This window comes from Artibeus jamaicensis, unplaced genomic scaffold, assembly GCF_021234435.1.
Source record: "Artibeus jamaicensis isolate MK-2021 breed Jamaican fruit bat unplaced genomic scaffold, CSHL_Jam_final contig_793, whole genome shotgun sequence".
NCBI classification, from domain to species: Eukaryota; Metazoa; Chordata; class Mammalia; order Chiroptera; family Phyllostomidae; genus Artibeus; species Artibeus jamaicensis.
The window spans coordinates 10,873,712-10,900,400 of NW_026521975.1; the positions used below are offsets into that span (position 1 = coordinate 10,873,712).

General features: G+C 52.7%; 1 protein-coding gene across 12 annotated transcripts in view; it reads left to right on the forward strand.

The window, feature by feature from the left end:
* The window catches only part of TNK2 (tyrosine kinase non receptor 2), a 39,919-nt gene that overhangs the window by 4,451 nt on the left and 8,779 nt on the right, over positions 1-26,689 (forward strand). For 2 of the 12 annotated variants that reach the window (XM_053672858.1, XM_053672859.1), the window contains 10 exons: positions 7,834-7,969; positions 8,776-8,949; positions 16,140-16,320; positions 17,325-17,395; positions 19,347-19,568; positions 20,510-20,662; positions 21,170-21,447; positions 22,806-22,932; positions 23,346-23,492; positions 23,577-23,671. In XM_053672858.1, coding sequence (XP_053528833.1) covers positions 8,929-8,949; positions 16,140-16,320; positions 17,325-17,395; positions 19,347-19,568; positions 20,510-20,662; positions 21,170-21,447; positions 22,806-22,932; positions 23,346-23,492; positions 23,577-23,671 — 1,295 coding nt within the window. In that variant the 5' untranslated portion in view covers positions 7,834-7,969; positions 8,776-8,928. Of the gene's footprint in view, positions 1-7,712; positions 7,789-7,833; positions 7,970-8,241; positions 8,379-8,775; positions 8,950-12,309; positions 12,630-16,139; positions 16,321-16,384; positions 16,509-17,324; positions 17,396-19,346; positions 19,569-20,509; positions 20,663-21,169; positions 21,448-22,805; positions 22,933-23,345; positions 23,493-23,576; positions 23,672-26,689 lie in introns of those variants that run through there. The other 10 variants (XM_053672862.1, XM_053672864.1, XM_053672863.1 and 7 more) reach the window with 9 other exon arrangements.

A 26,689-nucleotide genomic window follows, 5' to 3' on the forward strand; every position in this document is an offset into this window, starting at 1 on the left:
GAACTTTTTTCATCTTACAAAACTAAAACTCTGTGCCTATTAAACAGTAACTCTCCATTTCTTCCTCCACCCCAGCCCCTTCAATCTACTTTCTGTCTCTGAATTTGACTTCTCTAAATGTCTCATAGATGTAGGGTCATACAGTACTTACTCTTTTGTCACTTCTTTTCTCTTACCATGATGTGTTCAGGCTTCATCCATGTTGTAGCATGTGCTAGAATTTCCTTCCTTTTAAGGTTGAATAATACATTGTATTAATGTGCTTCAGTGATACTGCTGTAAGGTGGTGGTGTTACTTTTTAAATTTCAGTTTCCAATGGTTTGTTGCTGGTATATGCAAATACAAATGATTTTTGTACAAGGAGTGGCCCCCCAAAAAACTGGAATTCTGGTGGGCCCCTTGTAATACAGGCTTCTCCTGCGAGGCGAATGTTCTAGGAGCCCATGTATATCAGTCTGTCAGCTTGCATTGTTGACAGAGGCTCTGTCTGGCTTCAGTGAAAAATTTTTGAAGACTCTTGCCCATTTCGTGATGGATGGTATCTGCCCACACCACATTGTGTGTTCAGCAGTTTTGACCCAAAACGGCATGACTCCTGTGCCCCACCCTCCCTATTCACCTGATCTCACCCCAAGCGACCTTTTATGTTTCTTCGTGTTCCCCGTGATGAAAAAAGTCCTGAAAGGGAAATGTTTTGTGGAAGAGGTGAAACAAAAAACAACAAGAGCGCAGCATCCAAATCAATGAGTTCAGAAACCGTTTGGAGCAGTGGAAAGAAAGATGTGTTGCATCAGATGGAGAGCACTTTGAAGGAGACTGAAGTTTAAACATGTGAGAATAAATACACAGTTTTTTAATAAATAAATTTTAGGTTTTTTTCCTGGAATTTTCTCCAGGATATTGCATATCAACAATATTGTATATTTTCCCTCCTTGTATATTTACACTGAATTCTCCCACCTTGCTAAGCTGCCTTATTCTTAACAGCTTTTTTGTAGCTTCCATTGAATTTTATACGTAGACCGTCATGTCATCTGCTAATAAAGATAGTTTTACTTCTTCCTTTCTGATCTTTGTGCCTGTTATTTCTTTTCCTTGCCTGATCGCACTGGCTATGTCCTCTGATATAATGTTGAGTAGAACATCAGATTGCTTGTTTCTGATTTTCAGGGGGAAGTGTTTAGTCTCCTCACTGTTTGCATAATATCAGCTGTCATTTTTTCATATATGAGCTTGATTAGGTGAAGAAGCTCCCTTCTATTCCTGCTCATTTGAGATATTTAATAGGAATGGATGTTGCATTTTGTCAAATTCTTTTTTGTTTTGTCAAAACGATCATAAAATTTTCTGTTTTAGTTTTTTAATACGTTGAATTACATTGATTGATTTTTAGATGTTAAAGCAGCCTTACGTTCCTGAGACAAACTCCACTTGGTCATGATGGGTTTATTCTCTCTGTATATATTGTTGAATTCTGTTTGCTGAAGAATATGTTAAGAATTTTTGCATCTGTGTTTATGAGGATAGTTTTCTCTTTTTTTTGGTAATGTCTACAGGATTTATATATCTTTGTTATCATAGTCTGCCTCCAAGTGATAGTATAAGAGCCTTAAATTATGAGTAGTATATTTTTATTTCTCTCCTCCCTCTGTGCTATGATTGTCAAGATTATACATGTTGTAAATGCCACACTACACCGGTATTATTTTCGCTTAAAAAGTTAACTTATCTTTTAAAGTAATTTAAATAATAAGAAGATGATCGTGACTGTGACTGATGTAGTTGCTGCTCCCAGTGCTGCTCATTTCTTTGCAGTGATCCTTGTTTCTGTATGGTATTATTTTCCTTCTGTCTGAAGGACTCTAACATTTATTATAGTGTAGATCTGTCAGCTGATAATTAATTCTTTCAGCTTTTATATGTTTAAAATTTTTATTTAGCCTTTATTTTGAAAATACATTTTCACTTTCTGATCTACCATCTGCAGTAGAACCAATGCCAAGATGTGCAGATTTTCATCAAAACATTTACAGGGAAGACCAGCACTCTCAAGGGTGAGCTCTTGTATATAATAGAAAATGTCAAGGCCAAGATCAAGGATAAGGAAGGAATTCCTCCTGATCAGCAGAGACTGGTCTTTGCTAGCTGGCAACTGGAAGATGGATGTACTTTGTCTGCCTACAATATTCCAAAGGAGTCCACTCTTCATCTTGTGTTGAGACTTGGCGGTGGTACTAAGCAAAGGAAGAGAAAGTCTTGAACACCACTGCCTAGAAGAATAAGCATAAGAGAAAAAAGGTTAAGCTGGTTGTCCTGAAATACTACAAGATGGATAAGAATAGCAAAGTCAATTGCCTTCATTGGACGTTCCCTTCAGATGAATGTGGTGCTGGAATTTTTTGGCAGCCACTTTGACAGACATTACTGTGGCAAGTATTGTCTGGCCTATTGCTTTAACAAAACAAGATAAGTAACTATATATGGGTTAATAAAAGACATGAACTAACAACAAAAAAAAGCTATTTCTGTTGGAATAGAATTCTAGTTAGTTTTTCTTTTAGATCTTTGTGCCATGTCTTCTCATTTCTATTGTTTCTGCAAGAAATTTGATATCTTTATCCTTGTTTCTCTAGATGTAACATGTTTCCCTCCCTCTCCCCGGCTACTTTCTAAGATTTTCTCTTTATCACTGATTTTGGTCAGAATGATTATGATATGTGTTGATATAGTCTCCTTCATGTGCCTTCTTTTTTTTTTTTTCCCTGTGTAGCCCAAATATTTTTGAAAAAATTATTTTATTGTTGTTCAGTTATAGTTGTCTGCATTTTCCCCCCACCACTCTCTTTCACTTCAGCCAAACCTCCCTCCCTCCCTTGCTTCCCCCCTCCCCCTTGGTTTTGTCTGTGTCCTTTACAATAGTTCCTGAAAACCCTTCCCCCAATTAATCTACCCCCTCCCCCCGTTACTGTCAGATTGTTCTTAATTTCAGTGTCTCTGGTTAGATTTTGCTTTCTTCTTTCTTTCGTTGGTTATGTTCCACTTAAGAGGGAGATCATATGGTATTTGTCCCTCACTGCCTGGCTTATTTCACTTAGCACAATCCTCTCCAACTTCTACCTGGAGTTTAGTGAGCATCTTGAATCTGTAAACTAATGGTTTTCATCAAATTTGGAAAATTTCAGCTGTAAGTTCTTCAGATATTTTTTTTGTTTCCAGTTCTCTTTTTCTCTCTAATTATATGTGTTAAGTCACTTGAAATTGTCCCACTGCTCACTGATATTTTGTTCATTTTAAAAAGAATCTCTTTTTCCTGTTTCATTTTGGAATTTCTGTTACTGTGTCTTCAGGTTCACCCAGTTTTTATTCGGCTGTGTCTAATCTGCCTTAAATTCCATTCAGTTTATTTTTTCATCTCATACACTGTAGTTTTTATTCTAGAAGCTTAATTATAGTCTTTTAAATGGTATTTTAATGTTTTTGTCTACTAATTCTAATGTGTGCATTCTGAGTTGGTTTTAATTGATTGCTTTTACTCCTCATTATGGATTATAGTGTCTTGCTTTTTTGCACGCCTTTTTATTGGATGCCAGACAATGTGGATTTTTTCTTGTTGGTTGCTGTGTATTTTTTTTAAATTTCTATAAATATTCCTGAACTTTACTCAAGGATGTAGTTAAGTAATGTGGCAACAGTATGAGCCCCTTGGGTCTTGTTCGTAAGATATGTTAGATGGGATCACAGGTATGCTCAGTGTAGGGCTAATAATTCCCCACTGCTGAGGCAAGACTCGTTTGTGTATTCTACCTAATGCCTAGCTGTTCCAGCCTGGCACTTAGAACAGTCACTTTTCCCAGCCTGTGAGCCTGAGGCACTGTTACTTCTAATTCTTTTTGGTGTTTTTTCTCCTGGCCACGGGTCATTTCTGCACATTCATGTGATGGTCAGTTCTCAGCTGAATGTTTGAGGGGGGCCCTTACAAACCTTTATGGCGCTCTCTCTTTCTGATGATCCACTCTGTGAACTTTGGTCACCTGAGTCTCCCCAGACTCGCAGGTCCATCTCCCCACTTCAGGGAGTTCTTTGAGGTCCAGCCAGTTCTCTTCCCTATGCTGTAGCTTGGAAACCCAGTTGCAGGGCTGAGCTCCTTTGTATCTTGTCTCCTACGAATCACTGTCTTTTGTTTTACCGATGTCTGGTATCTTTAAACCATTTTGTATATTTTGTCCTTTTCTTGTTGTTATTTCAGTACAGAGTTTAAATCTGATCTCTGTTATTCCTTCTTGGTCATAGATGAAGATTTGACGCACTGTATTTTGCCAGGTATAATGTGCTCCTGTATAATAATGCACAGCCATATTTTAATACTAATTCCCATGTATAAGGTGCATTCTTATTTTTCCCTAAAAATTTGGGCCAGAAGTATGCACTATACATGGCAAAATACAGTAATTCCCTCATTCCCACCTCTCTACCCTTTAGTGCTTCCCATCACTCAGTCTATCCGCTCTACATATATCTCATGTTGTCTTCTATCTGTCCAAGTTTACTTCGGTCAAACTTTCCAGTAACTGTCTAGATTTCTGAAGATGTAATTTTCTATTAGATATTCTATCAAATTCATCTTCCCGAAGAAGTTTCAGAACCTTGTGTCCCGAAGCAGCGTAGGACTGGCTGCTTCCTCTCGTGATGCTCAGCTCTCCTCTTGGGCTCCTTCCCAGGACCCTGGCGTTTCCATGGCAGCCCCCTGTGTTGGGTCTCCCGTTCACTGCGTCTTGTGTCTTTGTTGGTTTACCCTCTAGCGCTGGTAGAGCACTGCCTCTTAGTTGTCGCTAGCCCACCTGCTTTCCAACTTCCAAAGTTTTGCTGTGATTGTCTCTACTGTTCTTCTCATCCTTGAGGACTTCCCATTCAAAAATTTCTCTTTTTTAAATTGTAGCTTTGGTGGAGTTTTGGGAAGGAGCAAAATTATGTGCGTGCATGCTACAATCTACACTCTTCTCTTGGAACTTCCATCCCCTCTTTAAACATACTAAAAAAATCCATGAATTTATTCGGTATCCAGTACATATTCACTGAATAAGATTCCAGCTCTGCCCTCCGTGGGCAGGCATCCTTGGGCCAAGCAGCGTGGCACACTGTTGTGTACGGACTGAATCCCAGCTTCGTCTCTCGCTTTCTTGGTGACCCTGGTCACCTCTCCAGAGTCTCAGTTTTCTTATCTGTAAAATGGGGATAAGATTAGGGTAGTAAGGGGACAGGGCTTAAATTGGTCAATGAAAATAAAGCTTTTAGTAAAGAAACTACTACACAGTTTTCTTCAGAACCCAGACTGTGACTTCTCCTTCCCCCAAACACTGTTTGCACCAGGGTAAAAGCATAATAGGTGCATGGTAAGTGACTGAGGAGAGGTATGGGAAGAGAAGTTTGCTGGTCTCTCCCTTCAGCAGCTGTATAGCTCCTGGAAGCCCTGAAGCCAAGGATGTCAGCTGGGTGTGAGAACACTGGGCTCTTGTCTCTGCAGGTGTTGTGTGTGCTGTGTCTTGTAATGAGTCAGGGCCTCCTCTCTGGGCCCGCAACCGTTACCAGTCCCTGACCTTGCAGGGCGGCCCCTCCATGGCCAGAAGAGAATTATCATCACTCTGAACTGTGGACTTCTCCCAACTCCTGGAGATCTATTCCCTGTGACACATTCTTAAGTGTCTTGGACCAGACAAGTTCCTTCCAATTTAGGATTTTAGTTTCTCCATCGCTAAAATTGGTAGGCAAGAAGATATAGTGGGATTTAAGGCATCTTAATTAAATACGTGGAAATCCCTGACATTTCTCTCACTTCCAGATTCAGACCCTTCCTCCCCTGGGCCCCACAACCTGCCCTGCACTGGACGTTCTTAGCTCCCAGGGTCCTAGTGTGGATCTGGTCCCTCAGGGGATGAGCGGTCCCTCTTGCGGAGTAAATGATTTACAATACACAGCTCTGGCTTTCCCCACCCCACCTCCAGGGCCCAACAATAGGCTGCTTCAGCTCTGTGCTCTCTCCAAGGGGTGGGGGTGGGGCAAGGCCTGAGCCAGCAGGCAGGGTGACTACTAGCTGGGTGTCCTCTGCCCAGCCCTGGAAGAGCTCTGGGAGTGGCTGGCATCTGGGACTTTATCCTTCCTCCATTCCTGGGAGTCACTGCCGGGCCTTGGTGCTGTGATGATGCCTGGGCCAGAGGATTGGCGGGAGGCAGCAGTCCAGCACGTGTGGTGTGCATATGCGCGAGACCCAGACAGCCGCAGGAATTTATCCACTCGAGTGGCCCTTGTGTGCGGGGGAGGCGTGTGCTCCAGGAACCCATTAGGGCTCTCTGTGTCCTGTCTCTGAGTGTCAGGGTTGGCATGCCAGTCTTGAGCTGGCGGAGCATGAAATAATTACAAAATACTTTCAAGACCAAGTTAGTACATGTGGGGAGGTGTTGAATTCAGCGTTGGACTGCGTCACCGGTGTTTAGTCAGATCCTTTCATCTCTGAAAGTTACACCTTTTTTGTTGTTGTGTAGGGAGGTGATGTATAGGAGTGTCCATCTATCCGATGTGTCTGCCCCTGTTCCTCTGCCCTGCCTTTCCTCCCTTTCACTCCTCTGTCCCCCTCCCCACCTCTCCCCGCCCCTCCCTCCCCCTCTTCCTCCACGCTTTCTGTTTCCTGTGAGAGAGGAAGGCATATTCAAGACTCTCCTGCCTTTGTGATGGGCCATGTTGTCCCTGGGGCTGAAGCAGCTCCGTGGGAGCAGAGTAGTAGCCTAGTGGGTCTGGGACAGGAGTAGTTGTGATGAGATTGGCAGCCCCTCTTCCCAAGAAGGTGCATGCTTTACTGGATTTGAAAGCATGGAGACGTTTGAAGGAAATGGTAAGAGATGGAATTAGACAAATAGGCAAGGAGTGGATCCTGAAGGGTCTTGTATTTGGCTCAGTGAGGAGTTATAGAAGACTATGGGCAGGAAAGGGACTGTGTTCAAATGGCAAAAATAACAGTAGGCAACTATGTGCCAGGTGCTTGCTATTCATTATCTTATTGAATCTACACTCTATATGAAGGAGGTACTGTTTATCCTCATTTTACAGAAGAGGAAATTGAGGCTTAGAGATTAAGTGATTTGCCCAAAAGTTGCCCAACTGGAAAATGACAGCCAGAATTTCAGCCCAGGTCTGTCTGACTTTTGATTGCAGTGGCATTAAAAGGAGGAATAATGGGGAGGCAGAAACAACAAGACTTTGTGGCCTGCCCAGTGGGGGAGGTATGATGGTTGGAGGGGCCAGGGTGAGGTTTCTAGCCCGCATGACTGGTGTTTGCCTGTGTTTTCAGCCAGGATACAGGAGCACACATTAGCTAGCTTGTGGTGGATGATGATGAGCTCAGTTTGGACATGCAGAATTTGTGGTACCTATGCATCCTCCTGGGGGGAGGGTCTGTCTTGAAAATGTGTATAAAGGGGGGGTCTAGAGCTTCAGGAACTCAGGAATAGAGACAGACAGACAGCGCAGGGTGATAAGTGGAGTCGTAGGAGAGGGGATGACCTCCAGGGAGCAGAGCATCCACTGAGAAAGGAAGGGAGAGTTCAGAAGTCTTAGGAAACACCAGCAGTTGAAGAGAAGGGTGGAGAGGTGTTGGGGCTGTACCCAGGGCTTGTGGGCGCAACACTGTGGGCAAGTATGCCTCAGCCTTGCCTTTCCTCAGGACCTCCGATGCCGAGCTCCCTTGGGAGGGAGTGGGCCCCCGTGTCCCGGAGATGGAGAAGGTATGAACAGCCGCGGTATGTGTCTGAATCATCCCCTTCTCTCCTTTGGCTCCTGGCCAGCCTCCTCCCCAGACCAGTGTGATGTCAGACCTGGACTGACCTGAAGGTGTGGGGTTGCCTGCAGTTCTCATGGGATGAGGTCTTGAGGGGAACCAGTTTGGCCTTGGTCCAGAAGCTTGAGTCCTGCTCACAAAGGGTGAGTTGAGGCTGGCTGGGGTGGGTGGAACTCACGTGTGGAAGCAAGATAATCCTATGGCTGGGAGAAAAGCTATAAGCCCCCATGCTCCCCCCAACCTCCAGGTCCTGGAGAAGAGGGAGGGCAGAGGTGGGAGAGGGCTGGCTCAGAGGTGGGGTTGGCATCTATTCCCGAGAATACGGTAGATTGTTTTGGAAAAATCCGTTTGGCCGGAAATTACATGTCATGTCTGCTCCTCAGCGTGGATTTGTCACTTCACTGATGCTGTTGGAGGGGCTGGGGGAGGGGATGCCTGGCTACTCCAGGCTCCCTTTTGAGATAAGGGAGCAAGTTACAGACCAGAGAAGTGTGCACATGGGCTGGATTCCCCACATCCGAGAGGCAGATTGGGTCCCGTGGATACCTAACAGTAAGATGCCCGGAGGCTCATGGGGGAGGAGGTAGGGAGAAAGCAGGAGGGAGGAATGGTTTGGGTCAGACCCTTCACCCAACTAGGAGAAGAAAAAATGGGACTGGCACTTTCAGCCTCTCTTTCTCCAGTATCTGACTGTGGGTTCTTGCAGCTGCTCTCAAAACTAGTTGCTGCCATAGCTGCAGTAAGATGCAAAGGAGCTTCTGCCTAGAATAAATCCCTTGGCCTGGCAGGGCCATTCCTTATCCCAGCATGTTTCAGGGTGGGGAAGGAGCTTGAGCCTTATTGAGTGCTCTCCTGTAGTCTCTCCTCAGTCTTGAGGTGAAGTGTGTATGTTGAGGGGGGTGGGGTGTCTCAGCCTCTTTCTCCTCCTCTGCTCCAACCCCGGAAGCAGGAAAGGTGGCCTGAGCTCAGCCCTAAATACCTGGTACTATGGAGTCCGTGATGCTTCAGATGCCAGCAAAATGAGAGGGTGTGCGGTGCACCTTGGGACCCTGGAGGCTGGAATAAGAAGAGAGCCTCTGCAGTAGGACTTCCTCTGCTGCCAATGGCCCCACCTGAGTGCTGGGTGAGAGTTCTGCATGGACAGGTGTTGGATAAGCTGCTCCAGCAGGGATTGTGAGCAGAGGCACTCTTCTGAGGCCTGGAGGGGTACTCAGCCCTAGTACTCTTCCCTGCCCTCCTGCGTGCCCAGCGTGTGTTATCTTGGAGGTGGCGTAGGCAGGGAAACATCCAGGCCGGCTGAGAAGAGGCACAGGGATGGGGGCTGGGGGCTGGGACGGGTGTTGGAGGTGTGGCTCCCACCACTGTGAGGAGTGGGCTGGGCGGGTGCGCAGCTCAGAGCAAGTCGTTCTAGTGGGTTGAGCTGAATGGAGCAGCAAGGAGCTGGGGAGGTGGGTTCATTTCTTGGAGCTCAGTGGAAGCTGGGAAGGGATAGGCTTCAGGCCCTGCTCTCTAGAGGGGAGAGTCTCAGGTTGTGTCAGGACAGGAGGTGTTTCTCTTCTGTGAACTTCCTTATCATGGAATATGGGGACCCTTGAATCCCCAGAACCAAATTGGTGGCTGTGGGGCCCTGAGGGGCTGGAGACAGCTGAGGGGTGCTGTGACTCCGTTGTCAGTGAAGGTGGGACTTGGCATCTGGCTGTCTTTGGGGGTCAGCCTGTGGCACTGCGAGGGCCAGGATTGGGGGAGGGGCATGCCGCGGTCCCAGCAGGAGAGACAGGGACCACCGGGGCTCTTGCCAGCCGGTGGTGGGGAGAAGGCAGTAGAAGGCTGTGGGGTGTGTGCGGGGGTTGGAGCAAGGACCAGCACTCCCGGTGGAGGCGCTTTAGCAGCCCCGCCAACTAGACTCAGGATGCTTGAGGCCCGGCCCCTCGGGACGTAGAGCCGTGACGCTGCCCGTGCGCTGGAGGGGCGGGGGCTGCTAGAGGTCTCTGCTCCTCTTCCCGGCCTTAATGGGTTCCATGGGGGGGAGATCTGCATATCAGCGCTTGACAGGGGGCGAAAAGGGACAGCAGGTAATGGAGGAAGGGATAGCCAGGTACCGGGTCCCTAGCCTCCATCATCTGCTGATCGGCTGAGCGCCCCCCACTGCTCTCAGCAGCAGCTTCCCAAAAATGAAGGGTATCTAATGCTCCTGGACCCTAGGACAGATCCTGGGAGATGGGAGGCTGGGTTAAGAAGATTGAATGTTCCTGTGAAGAGTTAAGGGGGGTGGGGTGAATCTGTGGCGGTGAATTATTGGTGCTGACATTTGCCTTGGTGCTGACATTTGCCTCAGTGTCTCTGAGCCCCCTGGGTCCTAATTAAGCTGCGCCTTGGTCTTTCTTCAGTGGCCCCTAAGAGCCCTGGAAGCACTAAGTCTTTTATGGGCACTGAGTTCCTGTGCCCTGGACATTCCTGCTTTCTGGCCTTCCATTTCAAGCCAGATGTCCCTGTTTGCTCTAGAAAATAGGCTCACCAGATACATGGGACCACTTCCCCGTTTGCTTTGGAAAATAAGATCACCATATTTATGGGACCACTCCCCTTCCTCTTGGAGATCAAGCACTTTCTCTCTCAGCCGGCAGAGGGCAGTAGCTGATAGGACAAAGGTGGACGGAAAGGTGGGGAGCTGTTTTCCAGGGCTGGGAGAAAGGGGTCCAAGAGCTGGCCTGAGCTTTGACCCCTTACCATGATCTGCTTTTCTTTACAGCCTCTCATAGTTGGATTGCTGCAAAAGCTGCTGAGGCTTGTTCTTACCTGATGTCCAAGGGAGAATTGGGCATGGTGCTCTGATGGATCTGGGGCTCATCTTTCAGGGGGTGACTAGAATTTTTAATCTGGCCATTCTGACCCAGCAGCCCCCTGTTGCAGTGGAGAGAGTAGTCCTGCTTAAATTGTCCTCTGAGATGAGGTCCCTGGGTCTCCTTCAGGGTGGTACCTGGTGGGAGCTAGGCAGTAGGCTTCTCTGTCTGAGCTGTGGACATTTTCTGCTGGGGTTTGGGGAAAAGTCAGCTCCAGTGTGCCCTTGGCCTTGGTTGACCTTGTCCATTATCTGTGACTCCAGCCTCAGACTGGCAGTTCACTTGGACAGGGAAGAGGCCGTACCTGGCTGGTTCTACAAGCTTTAGGTAGTAGATGATGGGTGTGGGAAAGAGGGACTGATTGCTAGGGTATGTCCCCACCTGCCCCTTTTGTGACTCAGACCAGGAAATGGCTGTCCCTTTGGGTACCTCCTTGCCAGGAGGTCAGAGACTGAGAGAGGCCCTGGAAAGAGAGCCTGGGATGCTGAATCCCCCAAATCCTCACCCCCAGCTGCCTGCCTCACTAGCCAGCTGGGGCTCCCGGCACTGGTCAGCAGCTGGGTGCAGACAGGGGAGCAGTGTGCAAGAAACAAGGGCTCCCTGGGCACGGCTGGGCGGTGGGGCGGGGGTGCTGGGGGAGCACAGGAGGACTTCCTGCAGCTGTCAGGTGTGTCTGGGGGCCATGGGGAGGGGGGTGCACGAGCAGCTGGCGCATTCGAGGGGGGGCAGATGGATCATTTGTCTGCTTTAGGAACGTGGGGGGCCCACAGGGGCTTGATGGAGTGTCTCCAGTTCCCTGTAGCTGGACTGTTGTTTGTGTGTGGGGGGTGCTCCACAAGAGACATCCTATAGCTGGGAATCTTACAGTTTTGGGGTGGCGGCAGTCCCAGCAGGGTCTAGGGGGCATATCTGTTTGTTTTGAGGGGCTTTGGATCTTGGCCACTGGTCTGGGAGGAGGCGCCCTGGGTGTTGTGGGCAGCAGACAAGGCAACCCCCGGGAAGAGGGTGGAGATTCCTCACCCCCTCCACCCCCTCTCAGTCTTGGCTGGACTGCCCCACTCTGGCAGGCTGCCGGCCTCCTATTTCCGTCGGGCACCAGGGTAACAGGGCCACGTTAGGGCCCGAGCCAGGAGACGCCCAGCCAACGCTGGGACTGGGAGATGGGGGAGGGTCTCTGAAGGGTCTCTCGTAGAGTCTAGGAATGACTCTGGGGTCCCAGCTTCTAACTCAGACTGCGCACCAGCTCCTAAGTGCCAGATAAGCCTATATGGGGGCCTGTAACCATTCTTTGTACTTTGCTGCTTGATTCACATAGCCCCCACCCTAAAATCCCAGGAGTTGTCTACGACTATGGGGGCTGGGGTGGAAGCCAGAGACAGGGGGCCTTGTGTATGGGGAGGCAGGGGGGCTAGTGCGGGTGGCTGAGAGGAAGAGTCCCCCTATTCCCGCCGCCCTCTTGGCAGTGATTCAGAAAGGTCCTTTTTCAGCCAGTGTCAGAGCTGCTCAGCTGGGGAGAGAGGGAGGAGTGAGGGAGGGAGGGCAGTCGGGTGGGGGAGCCCGGGAGTAGGACTGGAGCTGTGACCACTGCACTGGAGAGAAGGCAGAGAAGCAGGACAGAGGACCCAGGCTGCAGCCAGTCAGAAGGGCAGCCCTGCTCTCTGCCAGAGGAGCCAGCTGTAGAAACAGCTGTGCAGCAGGGAGAAGGGAGCCACCCTATCGCTCTGCCCCATTCCACCCCTGGTGTGAGATCTGGGGGACCCCTGGGGCAGACCTCTGGCCAACTTCCCTTCTGGGCAGAACCTGAAACTCAGGAGCTGAGGCCCCGGCTCCCCCACTTCTCAAGCCAGAGTCCCAGTGACCCAGTCGGGGGCCCGGCTCCGTGAAGATGCCGGCAGCTCGTCGGTTCCCTGGCCTAGAGCTCTCCTTTCCTCTTCTGGCCAGGCTGCGGCGAAGACTATATACAGTGAGTGAGGGGTGGCGGGGCCGGGGCCGGGGCGAGCTGGGCGACTGGCTGCAAACCGGATCAGCTCCTCAGAGCCAGCACTTCACTGAGGGCCAGGGAGCAGGACTGGGAGTGGCTGGGGGACACCTCCAGTGAGGGTTCCACTGTGGGCCTGAGTGGCCTCTCCCCTCCGGCTGCTGCATTCTTGTTGGCGGGTGTTAGAAAAGTGTATTTTGGAAGTGTGTGTGCACCCACGGGAGATACACGTGTCCAACGCAGGTGTGTGGGCTGTGGGCTCTGCTGGGGCCCCGGCAGAACTAGTGACTGAGCGGGGGCAGCTGCAGCGGTGCTCTGTGCTTCACGGAGAGATCTGGGCTGCAGGTGGTGGTTAGGGGTGGGGAGGGGACTTATCCAGGGTCACCCGGGGCTTGGTGGTAGAGGCATGAGTGGGACTCTGGCTGCTTTCTTCTCACTGGGATCCCGGCGTCCTCCTCAGCCTTCCCACACATGCCTCTGCCGAGCTGCCCTATTTCTGGGGTTGGGGAGCCGGGAGTAGAGTGTCCAGCTGAGCCCGGGAGATTTGTTAGCTGGTGTTTCAGGGAAAAGGAACAGGTTAGATAGACTGTGCTTTTCGGAGGAGGGGCGTTGGGGTCTTCCCTAGCCCTGACCACCAGCACATGGCTTTGAGCTATTCTCAGGACTGGCTGCCTCCTGCCGTCTGCCTCAGAGGAGGGTAGGATTGGGGAGCCTGGAGTCCTGGAGTTTAGGGACTGGGGAAGGAGAGCAGAGGACCTTCAGACCGCCTGCCCTGGTGGCAGGCCCCATCTGGGGGCTGAGCCTTGTCGAGGGTGGGGTCACTGTGCTCCAGGAACAGGGCAGTAACGGTGGAAAAGCTGGGCCTGTCACCCTGGGCCAAGCTCTGAAAAGACTGGGCTGAGGTCAGTGACTTTCACAGTGCACCTCTGGGGTTTTCTTCTGGAAAGCAGTGGTGTCCCGCCCTCTTAAGCCCACTGCCCCCCTTGTTTGTAACAGATGGTTTCGTGGAGGATCAGTGAGTGAGGACAGCGAAATGCTTAGCACTGCACCCAGTGCATAGTTAGTGCAGTCGAAGTGTCAGAGTTATTTTTTATTGTTAGTCTTCTTAAAATTAATAGAAGCATAAGCCGATTACCACGTACACGTGGGTGTTATGTCAGCTGACAAACGTAGTGCCACCTGTAATATAAGAGAGGAATGGAAGGAATGATAGCCCTTCAGGTATTCTAACGTTGGCGCGCTCTGACACAGGGAGGTGGACAGTAAAACCTGCAGCAGAAGCACCACGAAGGCAGTGTCTGTGAGTGCTGGGGGGGGTGACATGATAAGGATGGGGTGCCTTCAGTGACATTCTTTTGAATGGTGAACAACTTTTGCTAAATTCTGAGCAAAATAAAAGCCAGTTTTCTCTCCATTTACACAGTAGTTCCATTCCAAGAAAGTTCAGTGTGTATTGAAGCTGCAGAAATACTTCCTTGTTCACATGTGAAATGGGCTCTGGCCGGGTGGCCCCGTCGGATGGAACGTCCTCCTGTGCACCAGGAGGCTGCGCGTGGGACTCCTCGTCGGGGCGCACACCGAGGTCGCGGGTTCAGTCCCTGGTCGGGGCACGTACGGGAGGCAGTGATCGATGCTTCTCACATTGGCGTTTCTCCCCCCTACGCTTTCTCTAAAGCCAATAAGCATATCTTCGGGTGAGGATTAAAAGCAATGTAAATTGGAATTCAGTTCTAGATTCAGATGATTATACACAAATTTTTCACTTCCCTGAACTAAGTTGTATGGGATTTGGGAGACTGTGTGGAACTGTCCTGCACGTTACAGGGTAACTCACGTTCTCGCTAGTGGGCCCCCAACGTTGTGACAACCAACAACGTCGCCTAGGGAGCTGTGCAGCCTTTGTGAGAACCATCTGGGTGAAGGGTTGCAGCTTGAAGTTTGGAAACCCCCTGTGGCCCGGCCGCCTCGGTGGGTGTGCCAGGGTTTGAACTGAGGTCCTCTCATTCCCATTTGTTGCTCTTTGTAGTGCCCTGAGCTGCCTGGGAAAGTCTGAACTCCTGGCACTTGGCTGGCAGAACCTCTGGGAACTATGGGGACAGGAGACTCACGCTGGGCCCCGGCTGTGAACGCCTGCCTCTCGGTGTGACCTGTGATGAGAGCTGGGGGACAAGGCCACCTCTGAGTTGGGGAGGAGGGGTCTCAGGCAGCTGTCCTTCTGCCTCCCGCCTGTTTTGTCCATGGGGCGTGAACATGGGGCGTGGACATGGGGCAGAGCTGGCCTGGCTGAGCCCTCAGCTCTGAGGTGTCTTACGTAGACAGGGATGGGTTTGGGGTCCGGTGGGTCAGGTTGCTTAGCTTTGAGGGTGCCACCGGCCTCTTTCTCTGGGCCCAAGAAAGTGTAAGTCAGAGGTCACTCCCTGGCGGCCCTTTGGCTGGCTGTGGCCTGTACCTACATGTGTCTTTTGGCCAACACTGAATGTTGGGAGGTGTGTGTATTTCAAATCTCAGTTAACATGGTTAAAAAGCAAGGACAAGGGTAATGTGAAATGAAAACGAGGATCAGAATGGTACGTGTAATGAATGAATGTTTTTCGTGGGGAAACACAAAGCCTGGGAGGGTACGTAAGTCATTCGTGGCACCTGGCTTTGGGGACAGGGAGCGAGGTGGCTGTGAAATAGGGGAGAGAGGGAGACTTTGTGGCTCCTGGGTGCCTTTTAAATATTTTACCGTGTACATACTTTTTCAAAAAACTTTAATGGCAAGATAGATTCAGATTGCCAGTATTTCTTGAAAAAATTGAAAGCTTTGGTGACACTGGGCCACAGTCTGTTGTGATAACCATCAACAGGAGCCGAACAGTGCTGCCTCTTGGAGCTGGGTCTGAAAGCCACCCCAGTCTCTGCCCTTCCCTCTTCCGCTCACTGTGGACCTGGAGGCACTCGGGAGAGAGCCCTGGACGAGGGGAAAGGCTCTGGCTGCACCAGGCGTTCGGAGGACTCATCCAGGCCCGAGGGCTTTCTGTGGGGTCCGTCAGGTCTCAGGGGCCCGTGGGTGGGTCTCAGAGGACACCGTGTCCCCCGATATTTTTTATTGAAACTTTATGGTTAAGAATGTGTCTTTCTCCTGGAGACACAAATCAATAGTTTTCATCAGATTCTGAAAGGACTTATGACCCCAATAGAGTCTGAGCCAATGGGAAACCTGAGAACACTAGAGGCTGGTCTCAGGTCACTGGGTTGTGGATTTTGGGAATGAGACCCTGACTCCAGCACCTGGGCTGTATCCCGACTGTCCTAATTCTACCTTTGTTGCTGGCAGGAAAGGGGGCAGGTAGGTACAGGCTACTCTGTACAGCTGTGTTGAAGAGCAAGCGGTGATTCGAATCCTTCCCGGAAGTAGCATAGTAATGTGCGGGTGCACCCAGGGCACTTGGGCAGGGTCCCCATTACCTCCCCGCATCCCTTGGTCCCTGATTCATTCTTCCCTCCCCGCAGCGGCTGGGGAGCAGCAGTATGCAGCCGGAGGAGGGCACAGGCTGGCTGCTGGAGCTACTGTCCGAGGTGCAGCTGCAGCAGTACTTCCTACGGCTCCGCGACGACCTCAATGTTACCCGCCTGTCCCACTTTGAGTATGTCAAGAATGAAGACCTGGAGAAGATTGGCATGGGCCGGCCCGGTAGGTGGGGATGTTGGCCTTGCTCGTTGTTTCCCCACTGACCGTTTACCTCCTCTGTCCTCAGGGTCTCCAACCACATGGAAGAGCCCTCCCCCCCTCATTCCTGGGGTGGCATAGCTGAGAACTCTCACTGCCTGTCCAAGAGCCCCTGAGGTGGGGTGGAGGGGCCTCAGTAGATGCCGCACACAGTGAGTGCATGAGAACAGTTTGCACTTATAAAGGTGAATTGGACTCTGAGGAGTCTTTCTTAAAAAGCTCTGGCTACTCAGGACCAGCTACCACCCCTTTTGTTTATTCGGACATTTGTAGGATGTGTTTGCTCCTGTACATGTAGAGTCGGGTCTGGTCTGCTCACTAAGGGTTCCTTGTCTGTGGATCTGTATGAAGAAGGGAAGCTGAAAACCCTCAGGTGGTTTGCTGACTTTCTGTTAATCTGTCTCTTTCTCTTTCTCTTTCTCTCTCACAAAGATCTGCTCTGAGTTGAACTCATTTCTTTTCTATGTATTGATCCTGAAAAGTAGTGGCTGCAGCACCTAGAACTCATGGTTTTTCGTACAGAACATAGAAACTTATTCATGCATTCAACTTAAAGCAGCTAAATAATAATGTGCTAAATTAGACATGGACTTAATCCTACTTTTGGCCTGGGTAGTGGTGATGCCAGTAACATAATAAAATTTGGGGGGAAAACCCCTCAAAATTAGGAAAATTCTATCTATTACCTTAATTTACTTTCTTCCTGAGAGTTGGGAACAGAGAACTGCTGTTCAGTTTTGGTGGTCACGTACCTCCTTCCAGTTGGAGAGCCTGGACGTGGAGTGCAGTGACCCTCTGATGCATCACAGCTCCGGGTCGGGGGGGCTGGTTTGCTTCTCTGGCGTCCTCGTGCTGGGCCGTATCTAGCGGCAGACCCGCCCCAGGAGACCGAGGAAGCCTGCGGGTGGCAGCAGCCTCTCCTGGGGGCATGATGCTCAACACCCTTGGGTTCCGTGTCCTTCCTGCAGGCCAGCGGCGGCTGTGGGAGGCTGTGAAGAGGAGAAAGGCCATGTGCAAGCGGAAGTCCTGGATGAGCAAGGTGGGTGGACAAGGAGTGAGATGGCTGGGGCCACCTCATGGGGTCCCAATCTGATGTCAGTCCCGGGAAACTTCCCGCATTCCTGGGCAGTACAATCTCGCACTTTGTGCAGATCTCCTTTCTCTAGGGTCTTATCGGTCAGGGTACTTGTAGAGCTTCCTGGCTGAGTGTCTGTCCCTGCTAGAGACAGCATGTGAGTAGCCTGTGTACAACCGTGGCTTCACTTCTCTCTCACCATGCAGTGGTGCTGCGTGTGGTACAGGGCCTGGCTGACAGGCACACTGTAACTTGAGCCCTTGTTCTGTCTGAGTGTTGAGGCCGGTATCCAGCAAGGGGTGGGACTGGCTGGACCCAGGACATCCTGGCTTTGCTTCTCTTCTCCCAGACCCTCCTTGATCTTTGGAGGGTGTCTCTTGCCGTCTGGCCTTGCTGACACTTTCCTTCCCTACAGCCTCCCCCCGTCCCCTTGTCCCCCTGCCTCCCCCACCCCCCACTTTGTCTTAATTTGGGTCTTTGGAGTGGTGTGTCCCTGGTCTAACTCAGTGGAACTTTGCCCATTGTCTGGAAGACAATTTGGGAGGAAATGAACTAGCCAGGGTCTTCCCTCCCCACTTCTGGCCTCGGGGCTGGGGTAGGGGGCGGGCAGGGCAGAACAACTGGCCTGGGGTTGGGCAGCAGAGATTTCTTGACTGCCATCTGGCAAAGGGGCTGTCTCTTGGGATCCTGTGTCCTTTTCTGGGACGCTGTCCTGGTTCCTTGCCCAGGTTTTAGGGAAGGATGAGTGCGTTGGGGCAAGTGAGAGCAGGAGGGAAGAGCTGTGCAGTGTGCCAGGTTTCAGGGGTCTTGGATCCACTGAGGGTTCGCAGGAGGTTCCTGGGCCTGTCAGTGAGCCTCTCCAGGCTCGAGGCATGTCTTTAGTAAGACAGCACTGGCAACACTAGTCCAGCTCACCTCACTTCACCGGGCCGTGTGGAGGAACCTTGTCAGCTGAACATTGTTTGCAAACGTAAGGGATTCCAGTTACTGGGAGGAAGGACAGAGCAGCCGCCAGAAGAGGCCCTCAGATTGGAGACTCTCTGTACAGATAAGGCCCTGCCAGCCTTGGGGGCAGGGGCCCAGCTGGGCAGGCTCTGCAGTGTGAAGCCAAGGCTTTGGATGCCCTCGTACGGGTGGCCAAGTCAAATTGGCAGGCCAGCTGACGTTCAGGGCTTCCTTCCTCCGGCCCCCTGGTCTTTGTCCCCTTCCCTCCCCAGCCCAGGGTGCAGCAGAGTTCTTTTCCAGTCTCCTTTCTTTCTCAGCCCTCAGCTCTAGGCGCCCCTCCAGAAGCCCAGCTGTCTTCCCAGGCCCTTCACCAGCAAGCCTTGCTTCATCTGCACCCCACACACTCACAGTCTAACCTCAGGCTCAAATTATCCTCTCCCCTGGCAGGATGAAGGGTAGCGGGCTCCCTGGGGAGGGTGGAGACAGACAGCGCCAAATGGGCAGCCCAGAGAAGGGGCCAAGGCTAAAAATGGACAGAGAGGTGTTTGTGGCAGGCCCCTTAGGCTCCTACCCATCTGTTCTGGTTAGGGCTGCAGTCCGGTCCGGTAAGGGGGGCTGCGCAGGAAGGGATAAGTGGGGCAGAAGGTAGTGCCTTGAATGGCTTTGGTCTATCCCAGACCCGTGCTCCCGCCCCCCGGCCCCCACCAGGTGTGGGGCCACAGTAGCCACAGGCCACGTGCTGTCAGCCCATTCCTGGCACACATGCCAAAGCTGCGCCGAGGCTCTGGGTTCCTGTTGGGGGGTGTCAGGAGGGGGCACAGGCCTCCAGGCAGGCTGACCCTTGGAAGTTTGGCAAAGCCAGGACTTACCTGGAGGCCTACGTGAGGACCAGCTGGACCAGTTGGGACCGGACGGAGTCATCGCCTCTGGGCCTCAGGGTTCCATCTGGCTCCTGGCTGCCTTCAAACAGGTGTTCAGTGGAAAGCGGCTGGAGGTTGAGTTCCCCCCCCATCACTCTCAGAGCACCTTCCGGAAGACCTCGCCCACCCCTGGTGGCCCAGCAGGGGAAGGGCCCCTGCAGAGTCTCACCTGCCTCATTGGGGAAAAGGACCTACATCTCTTTGAGAAGCTCGGAGATGGCTCCTTTGGCGTGGTGCGCAGGGGCGAGTGGGATGCCCCCTCAGGGAAGACGGTGAGTGTTCTGGATCCCGTGGGGTGTGTGAAAGGCGTGGGCCCCGGAGAGACTGGCAGAGGCCCCACTTCGCCCTCTGTGGTGGAACTGTCCCCTCAGACAGGATGTGAAGGGGGCTGAGACAGGTCTCAGAGTGGCTTGCCTTGGATTCTGCACTGAGGTTTAACTAGACACATCTGTTTCTTTTTTTAAATTATACAAATAATTTACTTACAAAAGTTTGGAAACTATTTTAAAAACAAAGGGGGAAAATGCCTGTAATCTCACCACTTAGAGGAAGCAGAGTCAGCATTTCTGCCTTTTTCTCCTCTGGGTAGGTACTTTGTTGGATTTAGTTAAGATACAAACTTTAGATACAACTTTTAAAATCTTGCCCTTTCTCTTGATATTGTCTTTAAAATTTCCCCAGAGGGATCAGTAGCATGTCGACAATAAAACTTGCAGTTCTTGAGTGTACAGCTGAGTGACTTTGTACGGATGCGGAGGCCTGGGTCCCCACACCCAGGCCCTGACACAGAACCTTCCCAGCATCTGCTTCTTCACTGAGTACCTCTTCCTCCAGGAAAGCCACTCTTTGTACTTCTCTTGCCACAGATTGGTGTTTTGGCATATTTAAAGCATTTTTTTCTACACCAAAACTATTTTTAATATTTTATTTGATAACATTTTAATACTTTATCATCATACTGGTCAGTCATCTCTTACCCACTGGTCATTTATTTAACCTGGGCACTCCCCCAGGGAGGGGCCCAACTGGTAGCCTCTGGGCATCAGAAGCTGCCCTTCCCCAGCCAGGCCAAGGAACCTGTGACGCGCTTACCCACCCAGATAAGCAGATCTGAAGCTGTGATGTTTGAGCTGAGTCGGAGGGAGGAGCAGGTTGGCTGAGAGTGTTGGGGCTGCGGCCTGTCCTGACTCCCCACAGTCTCCATTCTGGGCAGGTGAATGTGGCTGTGAAGTGCCTGAAGCCAGATGTGCTGAGCCAGCCAGAGGCCATGGACGACTTCATCCGGGAGGTCAACGCCATGCACTCGCTTGACCACCGGAACCTCATTCGCCTGTATGGTGTGGTGCTCACGCCACCCATGAAGATGGTGAGCACTGCATGTGGGAGGGGCCTGTGGTCTCTGGGACCGAGGTCCACCTCCTCTCCTGCCTGTGCTGTGGTGACTCTCTTCATCCTGACGAAGGTCAGAGGTCCCCCAGATCCTGCTTTGGTCCCCCACCTGATGTGACAAAGAAGCTCCCAGGGGCCTAGCCCGGTACTGACCGGGTTCCTTAGAGCCCATGTCCATCTCTGTGTTTTGATTGTATTACTGGTAGAGTTACACCTACGGGGGAAGCTGCTCCTAGAGTTTAATGTTTGGAATTTCTGACATAAGCCTCTTTGGGTTTCTTCTCTGGGCCTCGGTTTTTCACATTGCTTAGAGGGAGGGGCTTGGGAAGCTGTGGGACTCCTGGAGGACCCCAGAGGAAAGGCCAGGATGCAGCAGAAAGCTTGACCTGGCAGGCCTTGAGGAGAGGCCTGGGAGCCCAGCATGGGGTGCTGAAGGAGGGGCAGGGCTCAGCCATGCTAATTCCTCCCATCTCCCTGGCCTCAGGTGACGGAGCTGGCGCCACTGGGATCGTTGTTGGACCGGCTTCGCAAGCACCAGGGCCACTTCCTTCTGGGTACTCTGAGCCGCTATGCCGTGCAGGTGGCTGAGGGCATGGGCTACCTGGAGTCCAAGCGCTTTATTCATCGTGACCTGGCTGCACGCAATTTGCTGTTGGCCACCCGCGACCTGGTCAAGATTGGGGACTTCGGGCTAATGCGAGCACTGCCCCAGAACGACGACCACTACGTTATGCAGGAGCATCGCAAGGTGCCCTTTGCCTGGTGAGGGGCAGGTGCTGCCAGCTCCCAGGGCCTGGACCCCCACCCTGTCCCACCCTGGTTCCCCTGTACGCCTAGCTTCAGAGCATCTGAGGCCTTTATACCCACAGTAGCCCTTGTCTCTTCCAGGCCTGAGGTGCTCTTCTTGTGTTCCCATTTATGCACTCAGTCATCCAGGAATTCTCACATGCCAGGCACTAGAGTTCATGGGGGTCAGTGCACATGGGGGACTCGGGAAGTCTTCCTGGACAGCTCAGTGTTAAGCTCTTGAAATATCTGGAGAAGTTAGCCAGGCAGGGACTGGTGGTGAGCATGTTTCCGGTGGAGCTGGTGGCAGGCAGGGCCAGGCCAGGCTGGGCTTTGTCAGCTGTGAGCAGCAGTGTTCACCTGCACACGAAGCGGTCCTCTGCTGTCGAAGGCGCTCAGAGAAGTGTGGTCACGAAGTAAGGAGTCAGTCCAGTTTAGCTTGCCAGAAAACCCTTCTGATCCAGGATGTGTGGTCACCCTTCCAAGTGAGAGACTTTATATACCTAGGGGACCAGACACCCCGGATTATGCCTGTCATCCTGGAGTAATTAATAGCACCTCCTTTCATACTCAAGGGTCCTGGTTCAGATGGTAAATTATAAGGACAGTTGTTTTTATGCAGCCCCCTGAAGACAACTCTGAAGTGAGCAAATTTTTGTTGTTATTTCCATTTCACAGATGAGTAATGTGAGACTTAGAGATCTTGAGTGGCCTTCTTGGACTCCGCCTGCCTTTGAGTGGCAGGGCTGGCTCTCCCTTCTCGTGAGCGCGCCTTTGGCTCCTCACGCAGGGGCTGCCCCTCGGTCTCTGCCCGGCCCCCAGACACTACACTACTTCGCAGCCTCGCTGTGGCCACATTTGTTCTCCTCACCCAAGGAGGAGTATGCAGATATTTGGATAAAGCCAGTGTGACTGTTTCCTCCCATTTTGGTTCTTTCCCAGGCCCTATCCAAATTTCCCACCCACACCTTCCTGCTGAAATGACCCAAGTGCTAGGATCCGTCCCGAAATCTGGGAGTTGTCATCCTCCCACCTCAGTCAGAACAGCCGGAGCTCGGTCCCTCTCCCCTCACAGGGCCTCCGGCCTCCTTCCTTCCCCTGCTCCCCTGGCCAGGCCGCACGTGGGTCACAGACCTGAGTGCTGACGGTTTTCTCCAAGCCTGTGCACCCCCTTTGTCGAGACACCCGCCCTTCCTACCATGTCCCTAGTACCTGCTGCTGAGCCTGGCACGTGGGGCAACAGTGTGCTTGTTGAATGAGCATTTTGTGTCCTTTGGGGCCGATGTGGGTCGGGTGCTTTGAGAGGCCTTCTGTTTGACCCCTGCCTCTGCCAGGTGTGCTCCTGAGAGCCTGAAGACACGCACCTTCTCCCATGCCAGTGACACCTGGATGTTTGGGGTGACACTGTGGGAGATGTTCACCTACGGCCAGGAGCCCTGGATTGGCCTTAATGGCAGTCAGGTGAGGGGCTGGAGTTGCACTCCGTACACAGGTGGGTGGGGGTTGCTTTGGTTCCTGGCCCCCAACCTGGTGCTGTCAGAACTGGCTTTTGTTTGCTAGTCTTGTCCCCCAGGCTCTGTCTCTGCGTCACCTCTCCTAGCGCTAAGCGAAGAGAAGGGAGAAGGGCCTCTAGGGGTCAGGAGAGGGATGGGTGGGCTTGCCCCCATTCTTAGCCCTTGCCACAGCCCACCGTCAGGAGGCCTGGACCCGCAGGTGGAGTCCGAGGCCTGGGGATAGGCCCTGCCCTCAGAAGGCCTCTTTTTTTGGGTGTAGACGTGGCAGCCCAAAGCTCCGGTTGTTCCCTGGGCTGGAGAGAGGGTGGGAAGTGAAGACCTGGGGGCTCTGCTTGTCTTCAAACTGTGCTCCCCCTCCAGATCCTGCATAAGATTGACAAGGAAGGGGAGCGTCTTCCCCGGCCTGAGGACTGCCCCCAAGACATCTATAATGTCATGGTACAGTGCTGGGCTCACAAACCAGAGGACAGACCCACCTTTGTGGCCCTGCGGGACTTCCTGCTGGAAGTAAGGGCAGGTCTGCCTGTGGGGGCTTGGGTGTCCAAGCAAGGGTCAGTCCCAGAGTGGGAAGTGACCTGTCTCTACCCTCAGGCCCAGCCCACGGACATGCGGGCCCTTCAGGACTTTGAGGAACCAGACAAACTGCACATCCAGATGAACGATGTCATCACTGTCATCGAAGGGAGGTAGGGAGCCAGGGGGCTGCACCTACACAGGCTTGAAGGGTACGGGGTGGAGGGGCTGCCTCCATGGTCCGTGTAGCAGTGCACAGGCTGTCGTGGGCCTGAGCTGGGCAACGATGGGAGGACAGGCCTGGGTCTGCATCTGACTGGGGTCAAGTATGTAGGGCTGTCGCTTAGAGGGACTCTCCCTGCCTAGTGCCGCCTCCATCACCCTTTTCACCCTGGGCTGCAGCCTCGGTTGTGTGGGTCAGGGCTGAACGGCCTTTGTGGTGAGGCAGCCAGGCTGTGGGGCCACAGATAGAGACTCTGGAACTCTTAAACCTCCTCCTCTGGTCCTCCCTCTGCCCTTCTCTTCCCACCTCCTCCCAGGATATGGGCTCCGTAACTGCATATCTGGGTGCGATTTAGTGCCCCCACAGCAGCCGCCCTTCTTCCCAGCAGCCTCCGCCCTTCCTCTGAGCCCCTCACTGCTTCCTCCTAGGGCTCCCCTCCGTCTTCAGCTGGGCCTCACACCCTGGCCTCTGGCCTCTGCCCTCAGGCTTCCTTCTCCTCCTGGTCTTTTTTTCCGCTTCACACCTGGCACGTGTGTCTGCCAATGGGCAGCGTCTCCTGCATCCTGTCTCCTACTTCCAGCCCCAATGGCTCTTGCCTTGGAGCCCCACCCAGTGTTCGCCCCACCCAGTGTTCGCCCCACCCTCTGTTATCTGAACCTCAGGGTGTCTGAGCAACTGGCTGGGGCAGGGCAAGCTTGAGGTGCCGTTGGGTCAGTGGTGAGCATGGACAGCCAGGCAGGGAGGGAGGCAGAGGAAATTCCCTGTGGTCCAAACTGCTCTGATTCAGAGCCATGCGGGGTGGGGGGGCAGGGGCTATTTCTCAGCAAAGCCCTTTCTCCCCGGACCTCAGGTGTGGGGGTCTGGGCCTTTGGTTAAACCTTACACAGACTGGGGGCTTGGTGACTCAGACAGCCTCTGGGTTGGAGTCAGTGATGAGGTTGGTGCTGGACCCCGTGCTGGCAGTGGAGGAACACGGCCTGCACCTGCGGTGGCCCCAGCACCTCTTCCCTAGACCAGGGCTCCCCTTGCTTTGGGGCACAATGTGTGGGAATAAGAATCGCTTACCAACAAGTCAAGTGGCAGTGGATGAAAGCAGAAATCTCCTAGGACAGAGGCCTGTGGGACAGGAAGGAATATAGTCTGTGATTTGGAGCTCAGGGGCCAGGGAAAGTACTACAGGCCTGGCACTTTGGAGAACATCCTGGAAACAGGAAGATGAGGATGAGGGCCCCTCCAGAGGTACGTGGCAGGACTACAGTCCAGAAGTCTGGGCCTGCAGCTGTTCCCACAGGACCCTAGGCCTTCCCTCCGTCCCCTGTCCCTTGCTCTCGGGGGTTCTGTGTGCCAGGGCCCAGTGTTCCCCAGGGGATGACTCAGGAGCTCCTTGTGTTTCTAAGGCGTGAGTCCCCAGCTGGCGCCCTGGATCACCTGGAACAAGGCGGGGGGAGGGGTAAGGGAGGCGCCTGGGGTCGCTCCTCCCAGGAGGTGGCTGCGGGCGTGCCCTGCCCCGCCCTTCTGTCACAGGCTCCCTGCTGTCTGCCAGTGTGGGCTCGCTGGGCTCCTCCTCCAGGGCCGAAGCCCACTGGGACCACAGTCCCTGGAGCTTCTCAGGAGGTGGGAGGTGAGAGACAGGAGGCCATGACAGCTGGTGGGCTGTGGGGGCGGTCCTGTGTGTCAGTAGTACCAGAGCTTTCACTCTGCCCCCTCGTTTTCTCGGTGCCTGAATGTCTCTGTGTTTGACTGGCCCTGTTCCTGTGTATCTGGGTGGATGGACTGTGTGTGTGTGTGTGTGTGCGCGCGCGCGCCTTTGGGTCTGCGACTGTATGTGTGGTTGCTGGCTCTTCCTCCATCTCCTCATAGCCAGGCTCAGCTCTCTCCATATCTGCCCTTTTCTGTGAGTCTTGGATTATTTCTGACGGAAGCTTTCTCCAGTGTCTGTTTCCTAATCCAGAGTCTGGGAACCCCCTTGCTCCAGCTCTGGCTGATTCTGCAGGTTCAGTGCTTCTCCCGGCCCCGGGCAGCAGGCAGACAGGCACGTTGATGTTCTGTCAGCCACACTTGTGAGGCTTGGTCTAGACTTGAACAGATGATGACTGTTCTTTTCCAGGGGGTCTTATTTGGAGGCTGAGATGGCTGGCAGCACTTTTATATCCTGTGTCTTCAGAATTGGGAAGGCGGGGCAGAGGTATTGGAATCCTTGTGCAGGTCCTTGGCCTGACCCTGGTCCCCGGAGCCACTGATTATTCTTGTGGGCGGAGCAGGGGAAGCAGGGGTCTTTGTTGTTCCTCAAGGCCAGGGGCTCCTGGGACACCCAGAAAGCCGTGGGCGGGGTGGTGTTTTGAGCAGAATGTTTGCACATTCGTCAGCCACTTCTGGACCACCGTGGGCCAGAACGGGCACAAGAGGCTGAGATTTCAGAGGCTGGTTCCCAGTTGAGCTGCGGCCACCTTAGCAGTTCTCAGCCCAGACGGTGGTTTCCCAGTTGCTGCTTCACATTTTGCACGTCCCAGGATGCTGACAGGAAGCAGGGAAATTCTTGCTGGGGGTACTGGGCCCTCTTCTCCCTCTCCTAGGAACTGCCCCCATGCCTGTGTCTGTCTTTGCTGTCGTGACTGCTGGGTGGCCTGGTGGGCCCGGCCCCGGTGGTGTTGCTGTGGAGACTCTGGCTTGGTGGTGGACGGGGGAAGGGAGGGTGTGGCCAGCGCATGCTATTGGGAAGGACTGGGCTTGGTCCTCTGTGGGCTACTGGCACCTCGCCCTGCTCAGCCCCCCTGCCTCAGAGGGACACGGGCGGGCAGTGTGATGCAGTGCCGGCCAACTCGGTGGCTCTCGCAGGATCATATTTGAGCCTCGTCGGGCCCATGTGCTTGGGGTGCGATTCCCAAGGGGCTTCTTTCTCTCACACACATTCTGCACTCTGACTGCCCCTCCCAGGAGTCAGGTGTTTTTGACAAGTGGTGTCAGGACC